Source organism: Pleurodeles waltl, chromosome 5, assembly GCF_031143425.1.
Source record: "Pleurodeles waltl isolate 20211129_DDA chromosome 5, aPleWal1.hap1.20221129, whole genome shotgun sequence".
Lineage (NCBI taxonomy): Eukaryota > Metazoa > Chordata > Amphibia > Caudata > Salamandridae > Pleurodeles > Pleurodeles waltl.
In genome coordinates, this window is record NC_090444.1 from 1,611,189,665 (window position 1) to 1,611,211,098 (window position 21,434).

Genomic DNA, 21,434 nt, shown 5'->3' on the forward strand with positions numbered 1-21,434 from the left:
CCAGCAGTTCGGGCTTTAGTCGTGTCCAAAATCCAATATGGGATTTATTATGGGAAATACACTTTTTTTTAACTCCCACCCACCTTTTCTTGGCCCTGCTTGACAGATCCTCCTGAAACCTTTCCATGCACAACAAGACCCAACTAGACACTCTATTTTTCAGAAATATTTCGTAAAGATTTGTCAAACGGTGCCAAAGATATAGTCAAGTCAAAAAACGCTTTTTCTATGGAAACTGGGTCCCAACTATATCTACGCACACTCAAAATGGCATACCTATAAATATGAGGACCGGCAATGGACCATAATAAAGTGTGTATTTACTATTCTAAATCTACACGCACTTTGGTTATAAAGCAGACAAAGTCAAACATAACTGAACTTTTACTTTCTGATGCACTCGCTCAAAACTACCTAAACACACTACGGGGAACGGTTCTGACAAGGATAGTGTTTGTCTGGAACTGACAATGTTTACCCACGCTATGAGGACCAAACCGGTCCTCACAGCGTAAGCTATACATGCCCATACACACATGCATATTATATTGCAAACCACTTATAACATTTGCATTAAATGACTGCAATTGGTTCTTCTGCCATTAAAAAAGTACTTTTCATAAACTAGTTTAATGAGTTCGATCATCATTCAGAAAGCATTTTTTTTGCACTAATATTGATTTTAGTTCCTAAAAAATAATAGCTTGATGTGCCTAAAATCCCAGTCCTGATTTTACAAAATCACGATTTCTAAGGTGTATCTCCCAATGTGGACTTTCCTGAACCCAAATGTGTGTATTGTGAGCTATGGATTTGTGAGCCTTCCTGCGTGGAACACATTAGTGAAAAAAGACAATTATGAAAGCAGTGAATCCCGTACGTGCTTACCTGTTTCCATTTAATACATTATTTGTTTTCATAGCTGTTATTTGTCCTCTAGGATATCTAGAGGAAATATTTCAACAAAGCCCATTCATTAGCAAGCATTAGGTATTTTCTTGAACTGCGTTGTTTGTTATGAAGTAACAACATGTTAGTTGTGGTGCTATGCATGAAGCTTGTTTGTAAGGTCCTAGGACCAGCAGATTTGCCAAACCTGTGCAGACAATGATCTGCATAGTGTATGAAAGGATTTTGCGGGAGAGCATGGAAACTGGATGAGCAAAAGAGCAGATGTACTCTCTCCCAAGCTAATTAAGCAATTATAGTATCGGGGAGGGGGCTTGTGCAAAAAAAGGCATGCAGTCACCTTCACTGTGGATGAAGACAAGCTTGCAGGGTCACCAGTGATTGCGCAGTATCACACACCTGGCCCGCAAATTGATAACAGCACTCCAATAAATGGTGTTCCAGTTCCACAAAGTGTACAATAGCCCCCACACACACATCCCATGAAGGCAGAGTACCACTGGGCAATGTTTCTTCCATAGATGCGGGTAAAAAGGCTAGTGACCCTTAAACTATACCCCCCTGGTATGTGGGAGCAGGAGCAGTAACCACCATTGGCTAGGTTTATGGGATGCACTTTCAGAGTATCCTCTTTAGGGAGAGCCTTATATATATGTCGTTCAGTGCCTTCAGTTAAAATGTGAATGACCTCCAGTGGGCTTAAAAATTGTTGCGCTCACCCAGATGAAAATCGTAAAGCAGGCCAGAAAAAAGAAAATTGCAGGGCAGCACAGCTTTTCCAAGATACACGTAGGAATTTGTGTTCCACAATTTTGCCTCATTAGTTCAGTTGCTGCAGTCACCATGCCCTGTAGTTACTTCATTTAACTTTTCTAACTCTGGACTTATTCACAGGGGCTTGGGGAAAAATTTTAGAATTATGTTTCCATTAAAGAAATCCTAAATTTGGAGCAACTTGTATAACATACAAAAGGAGGATCACAAAAAGTTACAAATTTTCTCCTGCATCAGTTTTACCACTAGAACAAATTTCCAAGTTTGACTGAATTTACAGAGGTCCCGGAGTATACTTGGAAGTTGGTGAAAGGTCTTGATTTCCAGCAGTACTCTACTGTTTAAAATTTATATTTGCAAGATGTACATCTGACGGAACATTTTGCATGAGTAAATCATGCAAAAAGTTGCTTTTGCTATTACTCTTTTTTTTTCTCTACAGGAATAACATTTTCCCTCTGGGAAAACAGCCTAAACACACATGAAATATTTGAGTGTCCTTTCCTCCGCCTGACCCTGTAAAGGCATTTACTGTGTCCTGAACATGGGCAGATTTGTGTACATCCCAGTGGTGGTAAAAAATGTCCAATCGTTAAGTAAATGCATTTAAATCTGGATGCTCTGCTACTTTTGTGGGGGGGGGGCTACTCATCGAAACAACCACATATTTCACTTTCTCTTTTTATTTGAGGATGAGGAAAATCACCAGGCTAACAGATTTTCTGTGTTCATAAATTTAGTTTAGGTATATTGCGTGTGTAGTGTGTGTAATGATTTTGTGAAGCAGTATTTGGAATTTGCCCTTGCAAATTCCTGTATTTGCACACCTTAAATATGACTTTGGTGCACAAAAACGTCAGAGCCAGAGATTCCGAATATTACACCTGGAAATCCACCACAGTCATAGATTCTAAAGAATCCTCACATATGCAAAATATTTGCATGCTTTATTTCCGCCTAATTGACAGTTCATTACGAGTAAGTCAGGAGGGAAAGCATTTTCTTCAAAGGGCAAATTGGTTTCCACATGGAGACTTCCCTTCCTACTACACCCCCATGAACTATGAGAATGCTTGTGCCTGTTTTCTCACCTTGGAAATGTACTTATTCCTGCATCTGAAAGGAGCAAATTTGCAACTCGTGGTAGGATATTTGGATAGTAAGAAGAATAAATAATGCCGGAATGCTCAAACTTTCTCCTCCTGTCCTGCATGTGCAAATGTGGAAAGGATACCATACAGGCAAATTTACCCTGTTCATTAGTACATTTTGTAGGGTTAAATTCCACACATCCTGACTTCATGAATGTGACTATGCCAATCATTTTGTGAATTTAAACATGGTCTGACCCTATTTCTTTTAGTGTATTCTCTCTACTCGCTCATTCGAGTCCCAGGAGATCTTAAAATCAAGCACATGCTAACAGGGTCTCTTGAAATGAAGACTATGTAATTTGTCTGCACAAAAATGGTAAGAGTAAGATTTTGTAACCTCTTTTCACCTCTTGGTGTCTGCAACACGATCTGTAAGTACCTAATGAAGAAAACATTTGATCATTTATTGTAAAAAAAAAAACTATAATACGATTATACTTGGTTTGTAAAGTGGTAAGTACAGGAAAACACAATAAAAAATGTAATCACTGCTGTGTTAACATAAAACTCAGCATTGGCAAAGGTAATAGGTCTCGCCATTTGGCTTTGCTAGTCTTTTTTGCTAATGTTTTCCAAAAATAGAAAACTCAGCAAGACACGTCAAATGTTTCATTGTCTGGAGCCATCCCAAAAATAATGTAATCAAAAACATTTAGGGTGAGTTAGCATTTTTAAACAAATAAATACAAAAACACTCATTATTTTTAAACATTGAGTGTGGCAGCTTCTTTGGAAATAGTTTATGAGTTGTTAGGAACAGAGAATTTCCCATCGGAGTCATAGTAGGAAGTGACTTCAACCTGACACAGGTGCACTATTACGGAAATACCGCAACATGTTGCAGGGGTCTGAGAATCTCAGCTACTTCTAGTGTAACATGGACGGGCAAAAGCACAAGACAAGTTAAAAGAATGAGAAAACATTGTGGATTAATGAATGTACAGCTCCTCTTGCAGCAAACAGAGGTTTTTCGCAGAGGAAGAGAATGCCATAAAAAACAGACTGGCCTAAAATTATAAAAGTAGGGGGAAATTTAGACCAGTTGACCACATCAGTGACAATTAAACAAGCAAAACTGAAATCCTTTATGAAATCAAACCATTTTATGCAAGGGAGCAATAAGTAGTAGACAGTTACTCTAAATATACTTTAACAGCATCACAGCAAGATGAGAGCGAGAAAAGACATATGCTCCCATGGAGTGCTGGAAGAAGAAAAAAGTACTTGGCTGAATGTGAAAGGTGGAATTATACATGGCATACACTTAAATGGATGGTAAACAAGCCACACTCCAGAGCAAGGGCAAACTCAAGAGGAGGAGGGGAAAGCCATTGAAAAAGAAGTAGACAAATGAGACTGACAACAAAACTAACCAGTGATAAGCAATAGTTGGACCCAAAAACCAATTAAAGTATTGCCACTCTACTCAATATGTCTTTTGACAACATATAGCGGTGTTGGGACTAGATAAGACCTAATTTACATGGCGTTGAATTTTAATTATGTGCTTGCACCCATGTGGAAAATATTTACATTATATGAAGCCCTTATCTTAAAGAAGCCCACAGTTTCAGCAGGGATCTCTTAACTGCACAAGCGTAATTCTGTGGATATTATTTTATGATGAATTACAGATATCAGTATTAAATTCTGATTTCTGTCTACTCAGATTGGAAAAACTGGAGCGTATCTTCAGTTCCTCAGCATCTTGTCCAGAATGCTAATTCGATTGACAGAAGTGGACGTTTATGATGAGGAGGAGATCAACAACAGTAAGTAATTGTCTGCAAGCTTTTTCATTGTTACTCAGAGAGGACTAATATTTAAATCCCCTGGGATCATTAACATTTAAATCCCCTGGTAAAATGCTACGCCTGTACTACAGCCTTTTAGCTGTGTTGCTGTCTTCTAAAGTAAAATAAATGTTGTACTTGCCATGTCTGACATACAAAATACATCTAAGGCCAAAATGTCATGAAATCAGATTTCATTCCCACATATTATTAAAACAAAACACATATTGAGATCTTCAATGTTGTTGGAACATTGCTTGATGTTATGTTATGTTAAATTAATTTGTTTAGGACACTTTTACTAGTTCCCACTAATGCTTTTGGAACGTGGAAACCCTTTATGGTTGTGGGATTCTCACTGACCAGAGTGTAAATGGTCTTTTGCTATTTAATTTAGTTATGTTTCTTATTGTTTAGAGATGAGTCATAATGATTAGTAGGTGTCAAGGTTGGAGTCGATTAATGTATTGTGTACTTATTGATTTTATATCCCATATAATGAATACCATAAACAATGACAAATATCAGGTTTACTAATGCAATGTAGGTTTACTAATGTTACTTTCTACACCTTTTAGCATCTACCTAACCATTTGTTAGATTCTCTATTTCATCCATATCATCATATCAAGTGGGAAGGATGTACACATAATACCCATGATGTTGAAGGCATCCTGTATTTTATGAGATCTACCATATGGCTAGGACATACCATGTTCAGCTACATAAATTCTAACTTTGTTTTTATCTCACAAATGTTCTCTTAATAAGTTCTGCATTTTAAACAAGCTTTTACTGAAAGATTGCAATTGTGTTCATTTTGTAATCTTTCTTAGGGTCTATTTCACAAATTTCCACATGTAAAAATAATTTGACTTTCTTTAGGAAAATTCATATACTTGGTTTTGTGCATATTCACAAAGTGCACTCTTTAGCCTATACCTGAATATATAAGAAGTGTGATTTCCTCATAAAGCATTGGAAAGTGCAAAAAAAATTCCCCCATTTTCCCAGGTTGTGTGTAGGAAGGGAATCATTTACATTGGAGAATGTCTTTACAAAAGGTCACAAATCAGAGGGCTTTGACACCTTCACTGAATTCTAGACAAACACACCCATGCCTAGAGAGAAGAAGAGGTGGACACACTATGTCATGGCACAGGTGCAAAAGCACAACTCAAAGAAGGAAACAAAGGCCTTCAGCGACAAAGAGATGCACGAGGACACCAAAATGGCACAGAGAGAGAACTCCAATGCCAAGCCCACACAGACACCAAAATCCACTGAGGTGAAAAGCAAACACAAAAGCAAAGAGTCCCTCGATCCAAACCCTGCGATTCTATAGGTGGAAAGTCTTCAGAACTGGCATGACTCCAAAAGGCAATCAAGAGCAAGGGAAGGAGAAGAAATTCTGTGAAGCAGAAACTACAGTGCTAAAATGAAAATCTTCAACACTTGACATTGCCCAGAAGCCACTCAACATTGAAAAGAAGAATAGGTGTCTCAAGGCTGAAATAGAGGCCATGATCAGGAGGAAGAAGGAGTTTAAGTACTCCATGAAGGGCAATAGCATTCCCCTCTAATCTTCGAAGGAGAAAGCAAATTTGAAGGACAGGAACCGGAACTGCCAATGACACCAGAACTAGTGGAAGAGCAGGAAGAGAAAATCTTGTAATACAAAGAGGATTTTGAGGGTAGGTGACAGTTGAAAGAGACACCTCTGAGAAAGCATGGCTGGAACCCAAAGCTAACTCACCAGAAGAGAGTGTTAACCCCATCTCTTAGAGACCCTCACCACCGGAAGACATTGCTATTTATAATGCACTTGTATGACACCTACAGTATTGAGCATGAGGAAGAGCAGACTGAATCCTGTTTCTTGTTGGAAGCACTGCTGCCCTCTCAGAGGAGATGCCACATCCTTTCCATGCCTCTTCATGTACTGGACAGGTGGGGAAAGCATTCAGGGGGGCTGACCACAGCAAAAATGTTTACACCAAGAGTAGAGACAGCTCTTATGAGAGAGGGCCCAAGGCAAAGAAATGCATCAAGTCATGTTGGACATACTGTCAAGTGATTGAAGAGTGGAGGTCCCCGGACACATAACACTGGTAGGGGGCAGAATTGGAGACTTTCTCAAGGAATGGACCAACATCACCTCTGATAAATGGATACTCAACATCATCCAACACGGATAATGCATAGAACCCATGAAGCTACCGCCCAACATCAAAACAAAGCCAATAACACTTCAAATTAGATCTATTACAAGTCATACTAAAAGTGGCAGATTTGATGCATAAAAAGGCAATAGAAATAGTTTCAGAAAGAGCAAGGGGATAAGAACTCCACTCATTCTACTTTCTGGTTCCAAAGCTTGACAGATCCTTCTGACTCATTTGGACCTTAAGACCCTCAACAGGCTCATCCAAGATAAAGAAGTTTCAGAGAACAACCCTGTTGGAAGCTATCCCATATCTTCAAAGAGGTGATTACAAGCCTACTGCTCGACCACACTACCACAAAATAGAGCATTAGTATTATCTCTTTTTCCCACTATCTTACCTCTAAGGGGAACTGTAGGAAGTTGGCTCTGCATGTGCTATTTCAAAGTAAGGAATAGCATGCACAGAGTCCAAGGGTTCCCCTTAGAGGTAAAATAGTGGTAAAAATAGATAATACTAATGCTCTATTTTGTGGTAGTGTGGTCGAGCAGTAGGCTTATCCAAGGAGTAGTGTTAAGCATTTGTTGTACATACACATAGACAATAAATGAGGTACACACACTCAGAGACAAATCCAGCCAATAGGTTTTGTTATAGAAAAATATCTTTTCTTAGTTTATTTTAAGAACCACAGGTTCAAATTTAACATGTAATATCTTGTTTGAAAGGTATTGCAGGTAAGTACATTAGGAACTTTGAATCATTTCAATTGCATGTATACTTTTCAAGTTATTGACAAATAGCTATTTCAAAAGTGACACTTAGTGCAATTTTCACAGTTCCTGGGGGAGGTAAGTTTTTGTTAGTTTTACCAGGTAAGTAAGACACTTACAGGGTTCAGGTCTTGGTCCAAGGTAGCCCACCGTTGGGGGTTCAGAGCAACCCCAAAGTTACCACACCAGCAGCTCAGGGCCGGTTAGGTGCAGAGTTCAAAGTGGTGCCCAAAACGCATAGGCTATAATGGAGAGAAGGGGGTGCCCCGGTTCCGGTCTGCTTGCAGGTAAGTACCCGCGTCTTCGGAGGGCAGACCAGGGGGGTTTTGTAGGGCACCGGGGGGGGACACAAGCCCACACAGAAATTTCACCCTCAGCAGCGCGGGGGCGGCCGGGTGCAGTGTAGAAACAAGCGTCGGGTTTTCAATGTTAGTCTATGAGAGATCAAGGGATCTCTTTAGCGCTGCAGGCAGGCAAGGGGGGGCTTCCTCGGGGAAACCTCCACTTGGACAAGGGAGAGGGACTCCTGGGGGTCACTTCTGCAGTGAAAGTTCGGTCCTTCAGGTCCTGGGGGCTGCGGGTGCAGGGTCTTTTCCAGGCGTCGGGACTTAGGTTTCAGAGAGTCGCGGTCAGGGGAAGCCTCGGGATTCCCTCTGCAGGCGGCGCTGTGGGGGCTCAGGGGGGACAGGTTTTGGTACTCACAGTCGTAGAGTAGTCCGGGGGTCCTCCCTGAGGTGTTGGTTCTCCACCAGCCGAGTCGGGGTCGCCGGGTGCAGTGTTGCAAGTCTCACGCTTCTTGCGGGGAGTTGCAGGGTTCTTTCAAGCTGCTTCTGGAAACAAAGTTGCAGTCTTTTTGGAGCAGGTCCGCTGTCCTCGGGAGTTTCTTGTCGTCGTCGAAGCAGGGCAGTCCTCAGAGGATTCAGAGGTCGCTGGTCCCTTTGGAAGGCGTCGCTGGAGCAGAGTTCTTTGGAAGGCAGGAGACAGGCCGGTGAGTTTCTGGAGCCAAGGCAGTTGTTGTCTTCTGGTCTTCCTCTGCAGGGGTTTTCAGCTGGGCAGTCCTTCTTCTTGTTGTTGCAGGAATCTAATTTTCTAGGGTTCAGGGTAGCCCTTAAATACTAAATTTAAGGGCGTGTTTAGGTCTGGGGGGTTAGTAGCCAATGGCTACTAGCCCTGAGGGTGGGTACACCCTCTTTGTGCCTCCTCCCAAGGGGAGGGGGTCACAATCCTAACCCTATTGGGGGAATCCTCCATCTGCAAGATGGAGGATTTCTAAAAGTTAGAGTCACCTCAGCTCAGGACACCTTAGGGGCTGTCCTGACTGGCCAGTGACTCCTCCTTGTTGCTTTCTTTGTTCCCTCCAGCCTTGCCGCCAAAAGTGGGGGCCGTGGCCGGAGGGGGCGGGCAACTCCACTAAGCTGGAGGGCCCTGCTGGGCTGTGACAAAGGGGTGAGCCTTTGAGGCTCACCGCCAGGTGTCACAGCTCCTGCCTGGGGGAGGTGTTAGCATCTCCACCCAGTGCAGGCTTTGTTACTGGCCTCAGAGTGACAAAGGCACTCTCCCCATGGGGCCAGCAACATGTCTCTAGTGTGGCAGGCTGCTGGAACTAGTCAGCCTACACAGACAGTCGGTTAAGTTTCAGGGAGCACCTCTAAGGTGCCCTCTGGGGTGTATTTTGCAATAAAATGTACACTGGCATCAGTGTGCATTTATTGTGCTGAGAAGTTTGATACCAAACTTCCCAGTTTTCAGTGTAGCCATTATGGTGCTGTGGAGTTCGTGTTTGACAAACTCCCAGACCATATACTCTTATGGCTACCCTGCACTTACAATGTCTAAGGTTTTGTTTAGACACTGTAGGGGTACCATGCTCATGCACTGGTACCCTCACCTATGGTATAGTGCACCCTGCCTTAGGGCTGTAAGGCCTGCTAGAGGGGTGACTGACCTATACTTGCATAGGCAGTGAGAGGCTGGCATGGCACCCTGAGGGGAGTGCCATGTCGACTTACTCGTTTTGTTCTCACTAGCACACACAAGCTGGCAAGCAGTGTGTCTGTGCTGGGTGAGAGGTCTCCAGGGTGGCATAAGACATGCTGCAGCCCTTAGAGACCTTCCTTGGCATCAGGGCCCTTGGTACTAGAAGTACCAGTTACAAGGGACTTATCTGGATGCCAGGGTCTGCCAATTGTGGATACAAAAGTACAGGTTAGGGAAAGAACACTGGTGCTGGGGCCTGGTTAGCAGGCCTCAGCACACTTTCAATTGTAAACATAGCATCAGCAAAGGCAAAAAGTCAGGGGGCAACCATGCCAAGGAGGCATTTCCTTACACAACCCCCCCCCAAACGAAAGAGGATGAGACTAACCTTTCCCAAGAGAGTCCTCATTTTCTAAGTGGAATAACCTGGAAAGGCCATCTGCATTGGCATGGGCAGTCCCAGGTCTGTGTTCCACTATAAAGTCCATTCCCTGTAGGGAGATGGACCACCTCAACAGTTTAGGATTTTCACCTTTCATTTGCATCAGCCATTTGAGAGGTCTGTGGTCAGTTTGAACGAGGAAGTGAGTCCCACAGAGGTATGGTCTCAGCTTCTTCAGGGACCAAACCACAGCAAAGGCCTCCCTCTCAATGGCACTCCAACGCTGCTCCCTGGGGAGTAACCTCCTGCTAATGAAAGCAACAGGCTGGTCAAGGCCATCATCATTTGTTTGGGACAAAACTGCCCCTATCCCATGTTCAGAGGCATCTGTCTGCACAATGAACTGCTTAGAATAATCTGGAGCTTTTAGAACTGGTGCTGAGCACATTGCTTGTTTCAGGGTGTCAAAGGCCTGTTGGCATTCCACAGTCCAGTTCACTTTCTTGGGCATTTTCTTGGAGGTGAGTTCAGTGAGGGCTGTCACAATGGATCAATATCCCTTCACAAACCTCCTGTAATACCCAGTCAAGCCAAGGAATGCCCTGACTTGAGTCTGGGTTTTTGGAGCTACCCAGTCCAGAATAGTCTGGATCTTGGGTTGGAGTGGCTGAACTTGGCCTCCACCTACAAGGTGGCCCAAGTAAACCACAGTTCCCTGCTGTAAGGAAATGCCTCCTTGGCATGGTTGCCTCCTGACTTTTTGCCTTTGCTGATGCTATGTTTACAATTGAAAGTGTGCTGAGGCCTGCTAACCAGGCCCCAGCACCAGTGTTCTTTCCCTAACCTGTACTTTTGTATCCACAATTGGCAGATCCTGGCATCCAGATAAGTCCCTTGTAACTGGTACTTCTAGTACCAAGGGCCCTGATGCCAAGGAAGGTCTCTAAGGGCTGCAGCATGTCTTATGCCACCCTGGAGCCCTCTCACTCAGCACAGACACACTGCTTGCCAGCTTGTGTGTGCTAGTGAGGACAAAACGAGTAAGTCGACATGGCACTCCCCTCAGGGTGCCATGCCAGCCTCTCACTGCCTATGCAGTATAGGTAAGACACCCCTCTAGCAGGCCTTACAGCCCTAAGGCAGGGTGCACTATACCATAGGTGAGGGTACCAGTGCATGAGCATGGTACCCCTACAGTGTCTAAACAAAACCTTAGACATTGTAAGTGCAGGGTAGCCATAAGAGTATATGGTCTGGGAGTTTGTCAAACACGAACTCCACAGCACCATAATGGCTACACTGAAAACTGGGAAGTTTGGTATCAAACTTCTCAGCACAATAAATGCACACTGATGCCAGTGTACATTTTATTGTAAAATACACCCCAGAGGGCACCTTAGAGGTGCCCCCTGAAACTTAACCGACTGTCCGTGTAGGCTGACTAGTTCCAGCAGCCTGCCACACTAGAGACATGTTGCTGGCCCCATGGGGAGAGTGCCTTTGTCACTCTGAGGCCAGTAACAAAGCCTGCACTGGGTGGAGATGCTAACACCTCCCCCAGGCAGGAGCTGTGACACCTGGCGGTGAGCCTCAAAGGCTCACCCCTTTGTCACAGCCCAGCAGGGCACTCCAGCTTAGTGGAGTTGCCCGCCCCCTCCGGCCACGGCCCCCACTTTTGGCGGCAAGGCTGGAGGGAACAAAGGAAGCAACAAGGAGGAGTCACTGGCCAGTCAGGACAGCCCCTAAGGTGTCCTGAGCTGAGGTGACTCTGACTTTTAGAAATCCTCCATCTTGCAGATGGAGGATTCCCCCAATAGGGTTAGGATTGTGACCCCCTCCCCTTGGGAGGAGGCACAAAGAGGGTGTACCCACCCTCAGGGCTAGTAGCCATTGGCTACTAACCCCCCAGACCTAAACACGCCCTTAAATTTAGTATTTAAGGGCTACCCTGAACCCTAGAAAATTAGATTCCTGCAACTACAAGAAGAAGGACTGCCTAGCTGAAAACCCCTGCAGAGGAAGACCAGAAGACGACAACTGCCTTGGCTCCAGAAACTCACCGGCCTGTCTCCTGCCTTCCAAAGATCCTGCTCCAGCGACGCCTTCCAAAGGGACCAGCGACCTCGACATCCTCTGAGGACTGCCCCTGCTTCGAAAAGACAAGAAACTCCCGAGGACAGCGGACCTGCTCCAAGAAAGGCTGCAACTTTGTTTCCAGCAGCTTTGAAAGAACCCTGCAAGCTCCCCGCAAGAAGCGTGAGACTTGCAACACTGCACCCGGCGACCCCGACTCGGCTGGTGGAGATCCAACACCTCAGGAGGGACCCCAGGACTACTCTAAGACTGTGAGTACCAAAACCTGTCCCCCCTGAGCCCCCACAGCGCCGCCTGCAGAGGGAATCCCGAGGCTTCCCCTGACCGCGACTCTTTGAATCCTAAGTCCCGACGCCTGGGAGAGACCCTGCACCCGCAGCCCCCAGGACCTGAAGGACCGAACTTTCACTGGAGAAGTGACCCCCAGGAGTCCCTCTCCCTTGCCCAAGTGGAGGTTTCCCCGAGGAACCCCCCCCTGGCCTGCCTGCAGCGCTGAAGAGATCCCGAGATCTCTCATGGACTAACATTGCGAACCCGACGCTTGTCTCTACACTGCACCCGGCCGCCCCCGCGCCGCTGAGGGTGAAATTTCTGTGTGGGCTTGTGTTGGATGCCTTGATAGAGAGGCCTGCAGATTGCAGAGCCTTCAAAACCTTCTTCAGGTGGACCAGGTGATCCTGCCAGGTGGAGCTAAAGACAGCAATATCATCAAGATAAGCTGTGCTAAAGGAATCCAAGCCAGCAAGGACTTGATTCACCAACCTTTGGAAGGTGGCAGGGGCATTCTTTAAACCAAAGGGCATAACAGTAAACTGATAATGCCCATCAGGTGTGGAGAATGCTGTTTTCTCTTTTGCTCCAGGTGCCATTTTTATTTACCAGTACCCTGCTGTCAAGTCAAAGGTACTTAAGAATTTGGCAGCACCTAATTTATCTATGAGCTCATCAGCTCTAGGAATTGGATGAGCATCTGTCTTGGTGACAGAATTGAGCCCTCTGTAGTCCACACAAAACCTCATCTCTTTCTTTCCATCTTTGGTGTGAGGTTTGGGGACTAAGACCACTGGGCTAGCCCAGGGGCTGTCAGAGCGCTCAATTACTCCCAATTCCAGCATCTTGTGGACTTCCACCTTAATGCTTTCCTTAACATGGTCAGACTGTCTAAAGATTTTGTTTTTGACAGGCATGCTGTCTCCTGTGTCCACATCATGGGTACACAGGTGTGTCTGACCAGGGGTTAGGGAGAAGAGTTCAGGAAACTGTTGTAGGACTCTCCTACAATCAGCTTGCTGTTGGCCAGAGAGGGTGTCTGAGTAGATCACTCCATCTACTGAGCCATCTTTTGGGTCTGATGACAGAAGATCAGGGAGAGGTTCACTCTCTGCCTCCTGATCCTCATCTGTTACCATCAACAGATTCACATCAGCCCTGTCATGGAAGAGCTTAAGGCGGTTCACATGGATCACCCTCTTGGGGCTCCTGCTTGTGCCCAGGTCCACCAGGTAGGTGACCTGACTCTTCCTTTCTAGCACTGGGTAAGGGCCACTCCATTTGTCCTGGAGTGCCCTGGGAGCCACAGGCTCCAGAACCCAGACTTTCTGCCCTGGTTGGAACTCAACCAGTGCAGCCTTTTGGTCATACCAAAACTTCTGGAGCTGTTGGCTGGCCTCAAGGTTTTTGGTTGCCTTTTCCATGTACTCTGCCATTCTAGAGCGAAGGCCAAGTACATAGTCCACTATGTCTTGTTTAGGCTCATGAAGAGGTCTCTCCCAGCCTTCTTTAACAAGAGCAAGTGGTCCCCTTACAGGGTGGCCAAACAGAAGTTCAAAGGGTGAGAATCCTACTCCCTTCTGTGGCACCTCTCTGTAAGCAAAAAGCAGACATGGCAAGAGGACATCCCATCTCCTTTTGAGTTTTTCTGGGAGCCCCATGATCATGCCTTTTAATGTCTTGTTGAATCTCTCAACTAAGCCATTAGTTTTTGGATGGTATGGTGTAGTGAATTTGTAAGTCACTCCACACTCATTCCACATGTGTTTTAGGTATGCTGACATGAAGTTGGTACCTCTGTCAGACACCACCTCCTTAGGGAAACCCACTCTGGTAAAGATACCAATGAGGGCCTTGGCTACTGCAGGGGCAGTAGTCGACCTAAGGGGAATAGCTTCAGGATACCTAGTAGCATGATCCACTACTACTAGGATGTACATATTTCCTGAGGCTGTGGGAGGTTCCAGTGGACCAACTATGTCCACACCCACTCTTTCAAAGGGGACCCCCACCACTGGAAGTGGAATGAGGGGGGCCTTTTGGTGCCCACCTGTCTTACCACTGGATTGACAGGTGGGGCAGGAGAGGCAAAACTCCTTAACCTTCTTGGACATATTGGGCCAGTAGAAGTGGTTGACTAACCTCTCCCACGTCTTGGTTTGTCCCAAATGCCCAGCAAGGGGAATATCATGGGCTAAGGTCAGAATAAACTCTCTGAACGACTGAGGCACTACCACTCTCCTAGTGGCACCAGGTTTGGGGTCTCTGGCCTCAGTGTACAGGAGTCCATCTTCCCAATAGACCCTATGTGTTCCATTTTTCTTGCCCTTGGACTCTTCAGCAGCTTGCTGCCTAAGGCCTTCAAGAGAGGGACAGGTTTCTTGTCCCTTACGCAGCTCTTCCCTTGAGGGTCCCCCTGGACCTAAGAGCTCAACCTGAGAAGGTTCAAGCTCCAACGGCTCAGTTCCCTCAGAGGGCAGAACTTCTTCCTGAGAAGAGAGGTTCCCTTTTTCTGACTGTGTTGCAGTTGGTTTCCCAACTGACTTTCCTTTTCTCTTGGTAGGCTAGGCCATTTTTCCAGACTCCAGCTCTACTTTTTCACCCTGTGCCTTGCATTGGGCTCTTGTTTTTACACACACCAGTTCAGGGATACCCAGCATGGCTGCATGGGTTTTTAGTTCTACCTCAGCCCATGCTGAGGACTCCAGGTCATTTCCAAGCAGACAGTCTACTGGGATGTTTGAGGAGACCACCACCTGTTTCAGGCCATTGACCCCTCCCCATTCTAAAGTTACCATTGCCATGGGATGTGCTTTAGTTTGATTGTCAGCATTGGTGACTGTATACGTTTTTCCAGTCAGGTATTGGCCAGGGGAAACCAGTTTCTCTGTCACCATGGTGACACTGGCACCTGTATCCCTCAGGCCCTCTACACTTGTCCCATTAATAAAGAGCTGCTGCCTGTATTTTTGCATGTTAGGCGGCCAGGCAGCTAGTGTGGCTAAATCCACCCCACCCTCAGAGACTAGAGTAGCTTCAGTGTGGACCCTGATTTGCTCTGGGCACACTGTTGATCCCACTTGGAGACTAGCCATTCCAGTGTTACCTGGATTGGAGTTTGGAGTGGAACTTTTCTTGGGACAGGCCTTGTCTCCAGTTTGGTGTCCAGACTGACTACAGTTTCGACACCAGGCCTTTTTGGGATCAAAGTTTTTACCCTTGTACCCAGGATTGTTTTGTGAAGAGGCTCTGGGCCCACCCTCCTGTGCAGGTTTTTGGGGGCCTGTAGAAGACTCTTTACTATTTTTATTTTTGGCTGTCTCACCACCTTTCCCCTGGGGAGGTTTTGTGACCCCTTTCTTTTGGTCACCCCCTGTGGAAGTTTTGGACACCCTAGTCTTGACTCAATGGTCCGCCTTCTTTCCCAATTCTTGGGGAGAAATTGGTCCTAGGTCTACCAGATGCTGATGCAGTTTATCATTGAAACAATTACTTAACAGGTGTTCTTTCACAAATAAATTGTACAGCCCATCATAATTACTTACACCTCTGCCTTGAATCCAACCATCTAGTGTTTTTACTGAGTAGTCTACAAAGTCAACCCAGGTCTGGCTCGAGGATTTTTGAGCCCCCCTGAATCTAATCCTATACTCCTCAGTGGAGAATCCAAAGCCCTCAATCAGGGTACCCTTCATGAGGTCATAAGATTCTGCATCTTTTCCAGAGAGTGTGAGGAGTCTATCCCTACACTTTCCTGTGAACATTTCCCAAAGGAGAGCACCCCAGTGAGATCTGTTCACTTTTCTGGTTACACAAGCCCTCTCAAAAGCTGTGAACCATTTGGTGATGTCATCACCATCTTCATATTTAGTTGCAATCCCTTTGGGGATTTTCAACATGTCAGGAGAATCTCTGACCCTAGTTATGTTGCTGCCACCATTGATGGGTCCTAGGCCCATCTCTTGTCTTTCCCTCTCTATGGCTAGGATCTGTCTTTCCAAAGCCAATCTTTTGGCCATCCTGGCTAACTGGATGTCCTCTTCACTGGGGTTATCCTCAGTGATTTCAGAGTTGTTGGTCCCTCCTGTGAGGAAACCAGCATCTCTGACTATTATTTGTGGAGTCAGGGCTTGAGTAGCCCTGCTCTCCCTAAGTAGGACTGGAGGGGGGGAATTTCCCTCCAAGTCACTATCTTCATCCTCTGAGTTGCCACCCTCAGAGGGGTTGGCCTTTTCAAACTCTGCCAAAAGCTCCTGGAGCTGTACTTTGGTAGGTTTGGGGCCCATTGCTATTTTCTTTAGTTTACAGAGTGACCTTAGCTCTCTCATCTGTAGATGGAGGTAAGGTGTGGTGTCGAGTTCCACCACAGCCACATCTGTGCTAGACATTTTGCTTCTAAAAGTTGGAATACTTTTTAAGAATCTAAAACTGGTTCTAGAATCTAATTCAAACTTTTACAAACTTTTAAACTCTAAAAGAAATGCTAAACAGGATCTAACACAAGGCCCTAGCAGGTCTTTTAAGAATTTAGAAAACTTTTCAAATTGCAAAAATCAATTTCTAATGACAATTTTGGAATTTGTCGTGTGATCAGGTATTGGCTGAGTAGTCCAGCAAATGCAAAGTCTTGTACCCCACCGCTGATCCACCAATGTAGGAAGTTGGCTCTGTATGTGCTATTTCAAAGTAAGGAATAGCATGCACAGAGTCCAAGGGTTCCCCTTAGAGGTAAAATAGTGGTAAAAATAGATAATACTAATGCTCTATTTTGTGGTAGTGTGGTCGAGCAGTAGGCTTATCCAAGGAGTAGTGTTAAGCATTTGTTGTACATACACATAGACAATAAATGAGGTACACACACTCAGAGACAAATCCAGCCAATAGGTTTTGTTATAGAAAAATATCTTTTCTTAGTTTATTTTAAGAACCACAGGTTCAAATTTAACATGTAATATCTTGTTTGAAAGGTATTGCAGGTAAGTACATTAGGAACTTTGAATCATTTCAATTGCATGTATACTTTTCAAGTTATTGACAAATAGCTATTTCAAAAGTGGACACAGTGCAATTTTCACAGTTCCTGGGGGAGGTAAGTTTTTGTTAGTTTTACCAGGTAAGTAAGACACTTACAGGGTTCAGGTCTTGGTCCAAGGTAGCCCACCGTTGGGGGTTCAGAGCAACCCCAAAGTTACCACACCAGCAGCTCAGGGCCGGTTAGGTGCAGAGTTCAAAGTGGTGCCCAAAACGCATAGGCTATAATGGAGAGAAGGGGGTGCCCCGGTTCCGGTCTGCTTGCAGGTAAGTACCCGCGTCTTCGGAGGGCAGACCAGGGGGGTTTTGTAGGGCACCGGGGGGGGACACAAGCCCACACAGAAATTTCACCCTCAGCAGCGCGGGGGCGGCCGGGTGCAGTGTAGAAACAAGCGTCGGGTTTTCAATGTTAGTCTATGAGAGATCAAGGGATCTCTTTAGCGCTGCAGGCAGGCAAGGGGGGGCTTCCTCGGGGAAACCTCCACTTGGACAAGGGAGAGGGACTCCTGGGGGTCACTTCTGCAGTGAAAGTTCGGTCCTTCAGGTCCTGGGGGCTGCGGGTGCAGGGTCTTTTCCAGGCGTCGGGACTTAGGTTTCAGAGAGTCGCGGTCAGGGGAAGCCTCGGGATTCCCTCTGCAGGCGGCGCTGTGGGGGCTCAGGGGGGACAGGTTTTGGTACTCACAGTCGTAGAGTAGTCCGGGGGTCCTCCCTGAGGTGTTGGTTCTCCACCAGCCGAGTCGGGGTCGCCGGGTGCAGTGTTGCAAGTCTCACGCTTCTTGCGGGGAGTTGCAGGGTTCTTTCAAGCTGCTTCTGGAAACAAAGTTGCAGTCTTTTTGGAGCAGGTCCGCTGTCCTCGGGAGTTTCTTGTCGTCGTCGAAGCAGGGCAGTCCTCAGAGGATTCAGAGGTCGCTGGTCCCTTTGGAAGGCGTCGCTGGAGCAGAGTTCTTTGGAAGGCAGGAGACAGGCCGGTGAGTTTCTGGAGCCAAGGCAGTTGTTGTCTTCTGGTCTTCCTCTGCAGGGGTTTTCAGCTGGACAGTCCTTCTTCTTGTTGTTGCAGGAATCTAATTTTCTATGGTTCAGGGTAGCCCTTAAATACTAAATTTAAGGGCGTGTTTAGGTCTGGGGGGTTAGTAGCCAATGGCTACTAGCCCTGAGGGTGGGTACACCCTCTTTGTGCCTCCTCCCAAGGGGAGGGGGTCACAATCCTAACCCTATTGGGGGAATCCTCCATCTGCAAGATGGAGGATTTCTAAAAGTTAGAGTCACCTCAGCTCAGGACACCTTAGGGGCTGTCCTGACTGGCCAGTGACTCCTCCTTGTTGCTTTCTTTGTTCCCTCCAGCCTTGCCGCCAAAAGTGGGGGCCGTGGCCGGAGGGGGCGGGCAACTCCACTAAGCTGGAGGGCCCTGCTGGGCTGTGACAAAGGGGTGAGCCTTTGAGGCTCACCGCCAGGTGTCACAGCTCCTGCCTGGGGGAGGTGTTAGCATCTCCACCCAGTGCAGGCTTTGTTACTGGCCTCAGAGTGACAAAGGCACTCTCCCCATGGGGCCAGCAACATGTCTCTAGTGTGGCAGGCTGCTGGAACTAGTCAGCCTACACAGACAGTCGGTTAAGTTTCAGGGAGCACCTCTAAGGTGCCCTCTGGGGTGTATTTTGCAATAAAATGTACACTGGCATCAGTGTGCATTTATTGTGCTGAGAAGTTTGATACCAAACTTCCCAGTTTTCAGTGTAGCCATTATGGTGCTGTGGAGTTCGTGTTTGACAAACTCCCGGACCATATACTCTTATGGCTACCCTGCACTTACAATGTCTAAGGTTTTGTTTAGACACTGTAGGGGTACCATGCTCATGCACTGGTACCCTCACCTATGGTATAGTGCACCCTGCCTTAGGGCTGTAAGGCCTGCTAGAGGGGTGACTGACCTATACTTGCATAGGCAGTGAGAGGCTGGCATGGCACCCTGAGGGGAGTGCCATGTCGACTTACTCGTTTTGTTCTCACTAGCACACACAAGCTGGCAAGCAGTGTGTCTGTGCTGGGTGAGAGGTCTCCAGGGTGGCATAAGACATGCTGCAGCCCTTAGAGACCTTCCTTGGCATCAGGGCCCTTGGTACTAGAAGTACCAGTTACAAGGGACTTATCTGGATGCCAGGGTCTGCCAATTGTGGATACAAAAGTACAGGTTAGGGAAAGAACACTGGTGCTGGGGCCTGGTTAGCAGGCCTCAGCACACTTTCAATTGTAAACATAGCATCAGCAAAGGCAAAAAGTCAGGGGGCAACCATGCCAAGGAGGCATTTCCTTACACAACCCCCCCCCCAAACGAAAGAGGATGAGACTAACCTTTCCCAAGAGAGTCCTCATTTTCTAAGTGGAATAACCTGGAAAGGCCATCTGCATTGGCATGGGCAGTCCCAGGTCTGTGTTCCACTATAAAGTCCATTCCCTGTAGGGAGATGGACCACCTCAACAGTTTAGGATTTTCACCTTTCATTTGCATCAGCCATTTGAGAGGTCTGTGGTCAGTTTGAACGAGGAAGTGAGTCCCAAAGAGGTATGGTCTCAGCTTCTTCAGGGACCAAACCACAGCAAAGGCCTCCCTCTCAATGGCACTCCAACGCTGCTCCCTGGGGAGTAACCTCCTGCTAATGAAAGCAACAGGCTGGTCAAGGCCATCATCATTTGTTTGGGACAAAACTGCCCCTATCCCATGTTCAGAGGCATCTGTCTGCACAATGAACTGCTTAGAATAATCTGGAGCTTTTAGAACTGGTGCTGAGCACATTGCTTGTTTCAGGGTGTCAAAGGCCTGTTGGCATTCCACAGTCCAGTTCACTTTCTTGGGCATTTTCTTGGAGGTGAGTTCAGTGAGGGCTGTCACAATGGATCCATATCCCTTCACAAACCTCCTGTAATACCCAGTCAAGCCAAGGAATGCCCTGACTTGAGTCTGGGTTTTTGGAGCTACCCAGTCCAGAATAGTCTGGATCTTGGGTTGGAGTGGCTGAACTTGGCCTCCACCTACAAGGTGGCCCAAGTAAACCACAGTTCCCTGCCCTATCTGGCATTTGGATGCCTTGATAGAGAGGCCTGCAGATTGCAGAGCCTTCAAAACCTTCTTCAGGTGGACCAGGTGATCCTGCCAGGTGGAGCTAAAGACAGCAATATCATCAAGATAAGCTGTGCTAAAGGAATCCAAGCCAGCAAGGACTTGATTCACCAACCTTTGGAAGGTGGCAGGGGCATTCTTTAAACCAAAGGGCATAACAGTAAACTGATAATGCCCATCAGGTGTGGAGAATGCTGTTTTCTCTTTTGCTCCAGGTGCCATTTTTATTTGCCAGTACCCTGCTGTCAAGTCAAAGGTACTTAAGAATTTGGCAGCACCTAATTTATCTATGAGCTCATCAGCTCTAGGAATTGGATGAGCATCTGTCTTGGTGACAGAATTGAGCCCTCTGTAGTCCACACAAAACCTCATCTCTTTCTTTCCATCTTTGGTGTGAGGTTTGGGGACTAAGACCACTGGGCTAGCCCAGGGGCTCTCAGAGCGCTCAATTACTCCCAATTCCAGCATCTTGTGGACTTCCACCTTAATGCTTTCCTTAACATGGTCAGGCTGTCTAAAGATTTTGTTTTTGACAGGCATGCTGTCTCCTGTGTCCACATCATGGGTACACAGGTGTAAGGAAATGCCTCCTTGGCATGGTTGCCCCCTGACTTTTTGCCTTTGCTGATGCTATGTTTACAATTGAAAGTGTGCTGAGGCCTGCTAACCAGGCCCCAGCACCAGTGTTCTTTCCCTAACCTGTACTTTTGTATCCACAATTGGCAGACCCTGGCATCCAGATAAGTCCCTTGTAACTGGTACTTCTAGTACCAAGGGCCCTGATGCCAAGGAAGGTCTCTAAGGGATGCAGCATGTCTTATGCCACCCTGGAGACCTCTCACTCAGCACAGACACACTGCTTGCCAGCTTGTGTGTGCTAGTGAGGACAAAACGAGTAAGTCGACATGGCACTCCCCTCAGGGTGCCATGCCAGCCTCTCACTGCCTATGCAGTATAGGTAAGACACCCCTCTAGCAGGCCTTACAGCCCTAAGGCAGGG

The 21,434-nt window shown here is 46.5% G+C and overlaps 1 protein-coding gene across 4 annotated transcripts in view; it reads left to right on the forward strand.

The window, feature by feature from the left end:
* GREB1 (growth regulating estrogen receptor binding 1) overlaps window positions 1-21,434 on the forward strand; it is a 932,876-nt gene that overhangs the window by 725,033 nt on the left and 186,409 nt on the right. For all 4 annotated transcript variants that reach the window (XM_069235945.1, XM_069235948.1, XM_069235946.1 and 1 more), the window contains exon 23: window positions 4,507-4,609. In XM_069235945.1, the coding sequence (XP_069092046.1) occupies window positions 4,507-4,609 (103 nt within the window). The remainder of the gene's footprint in view (window positions 1-4,506; window positions 4,610-21,434) is intronic.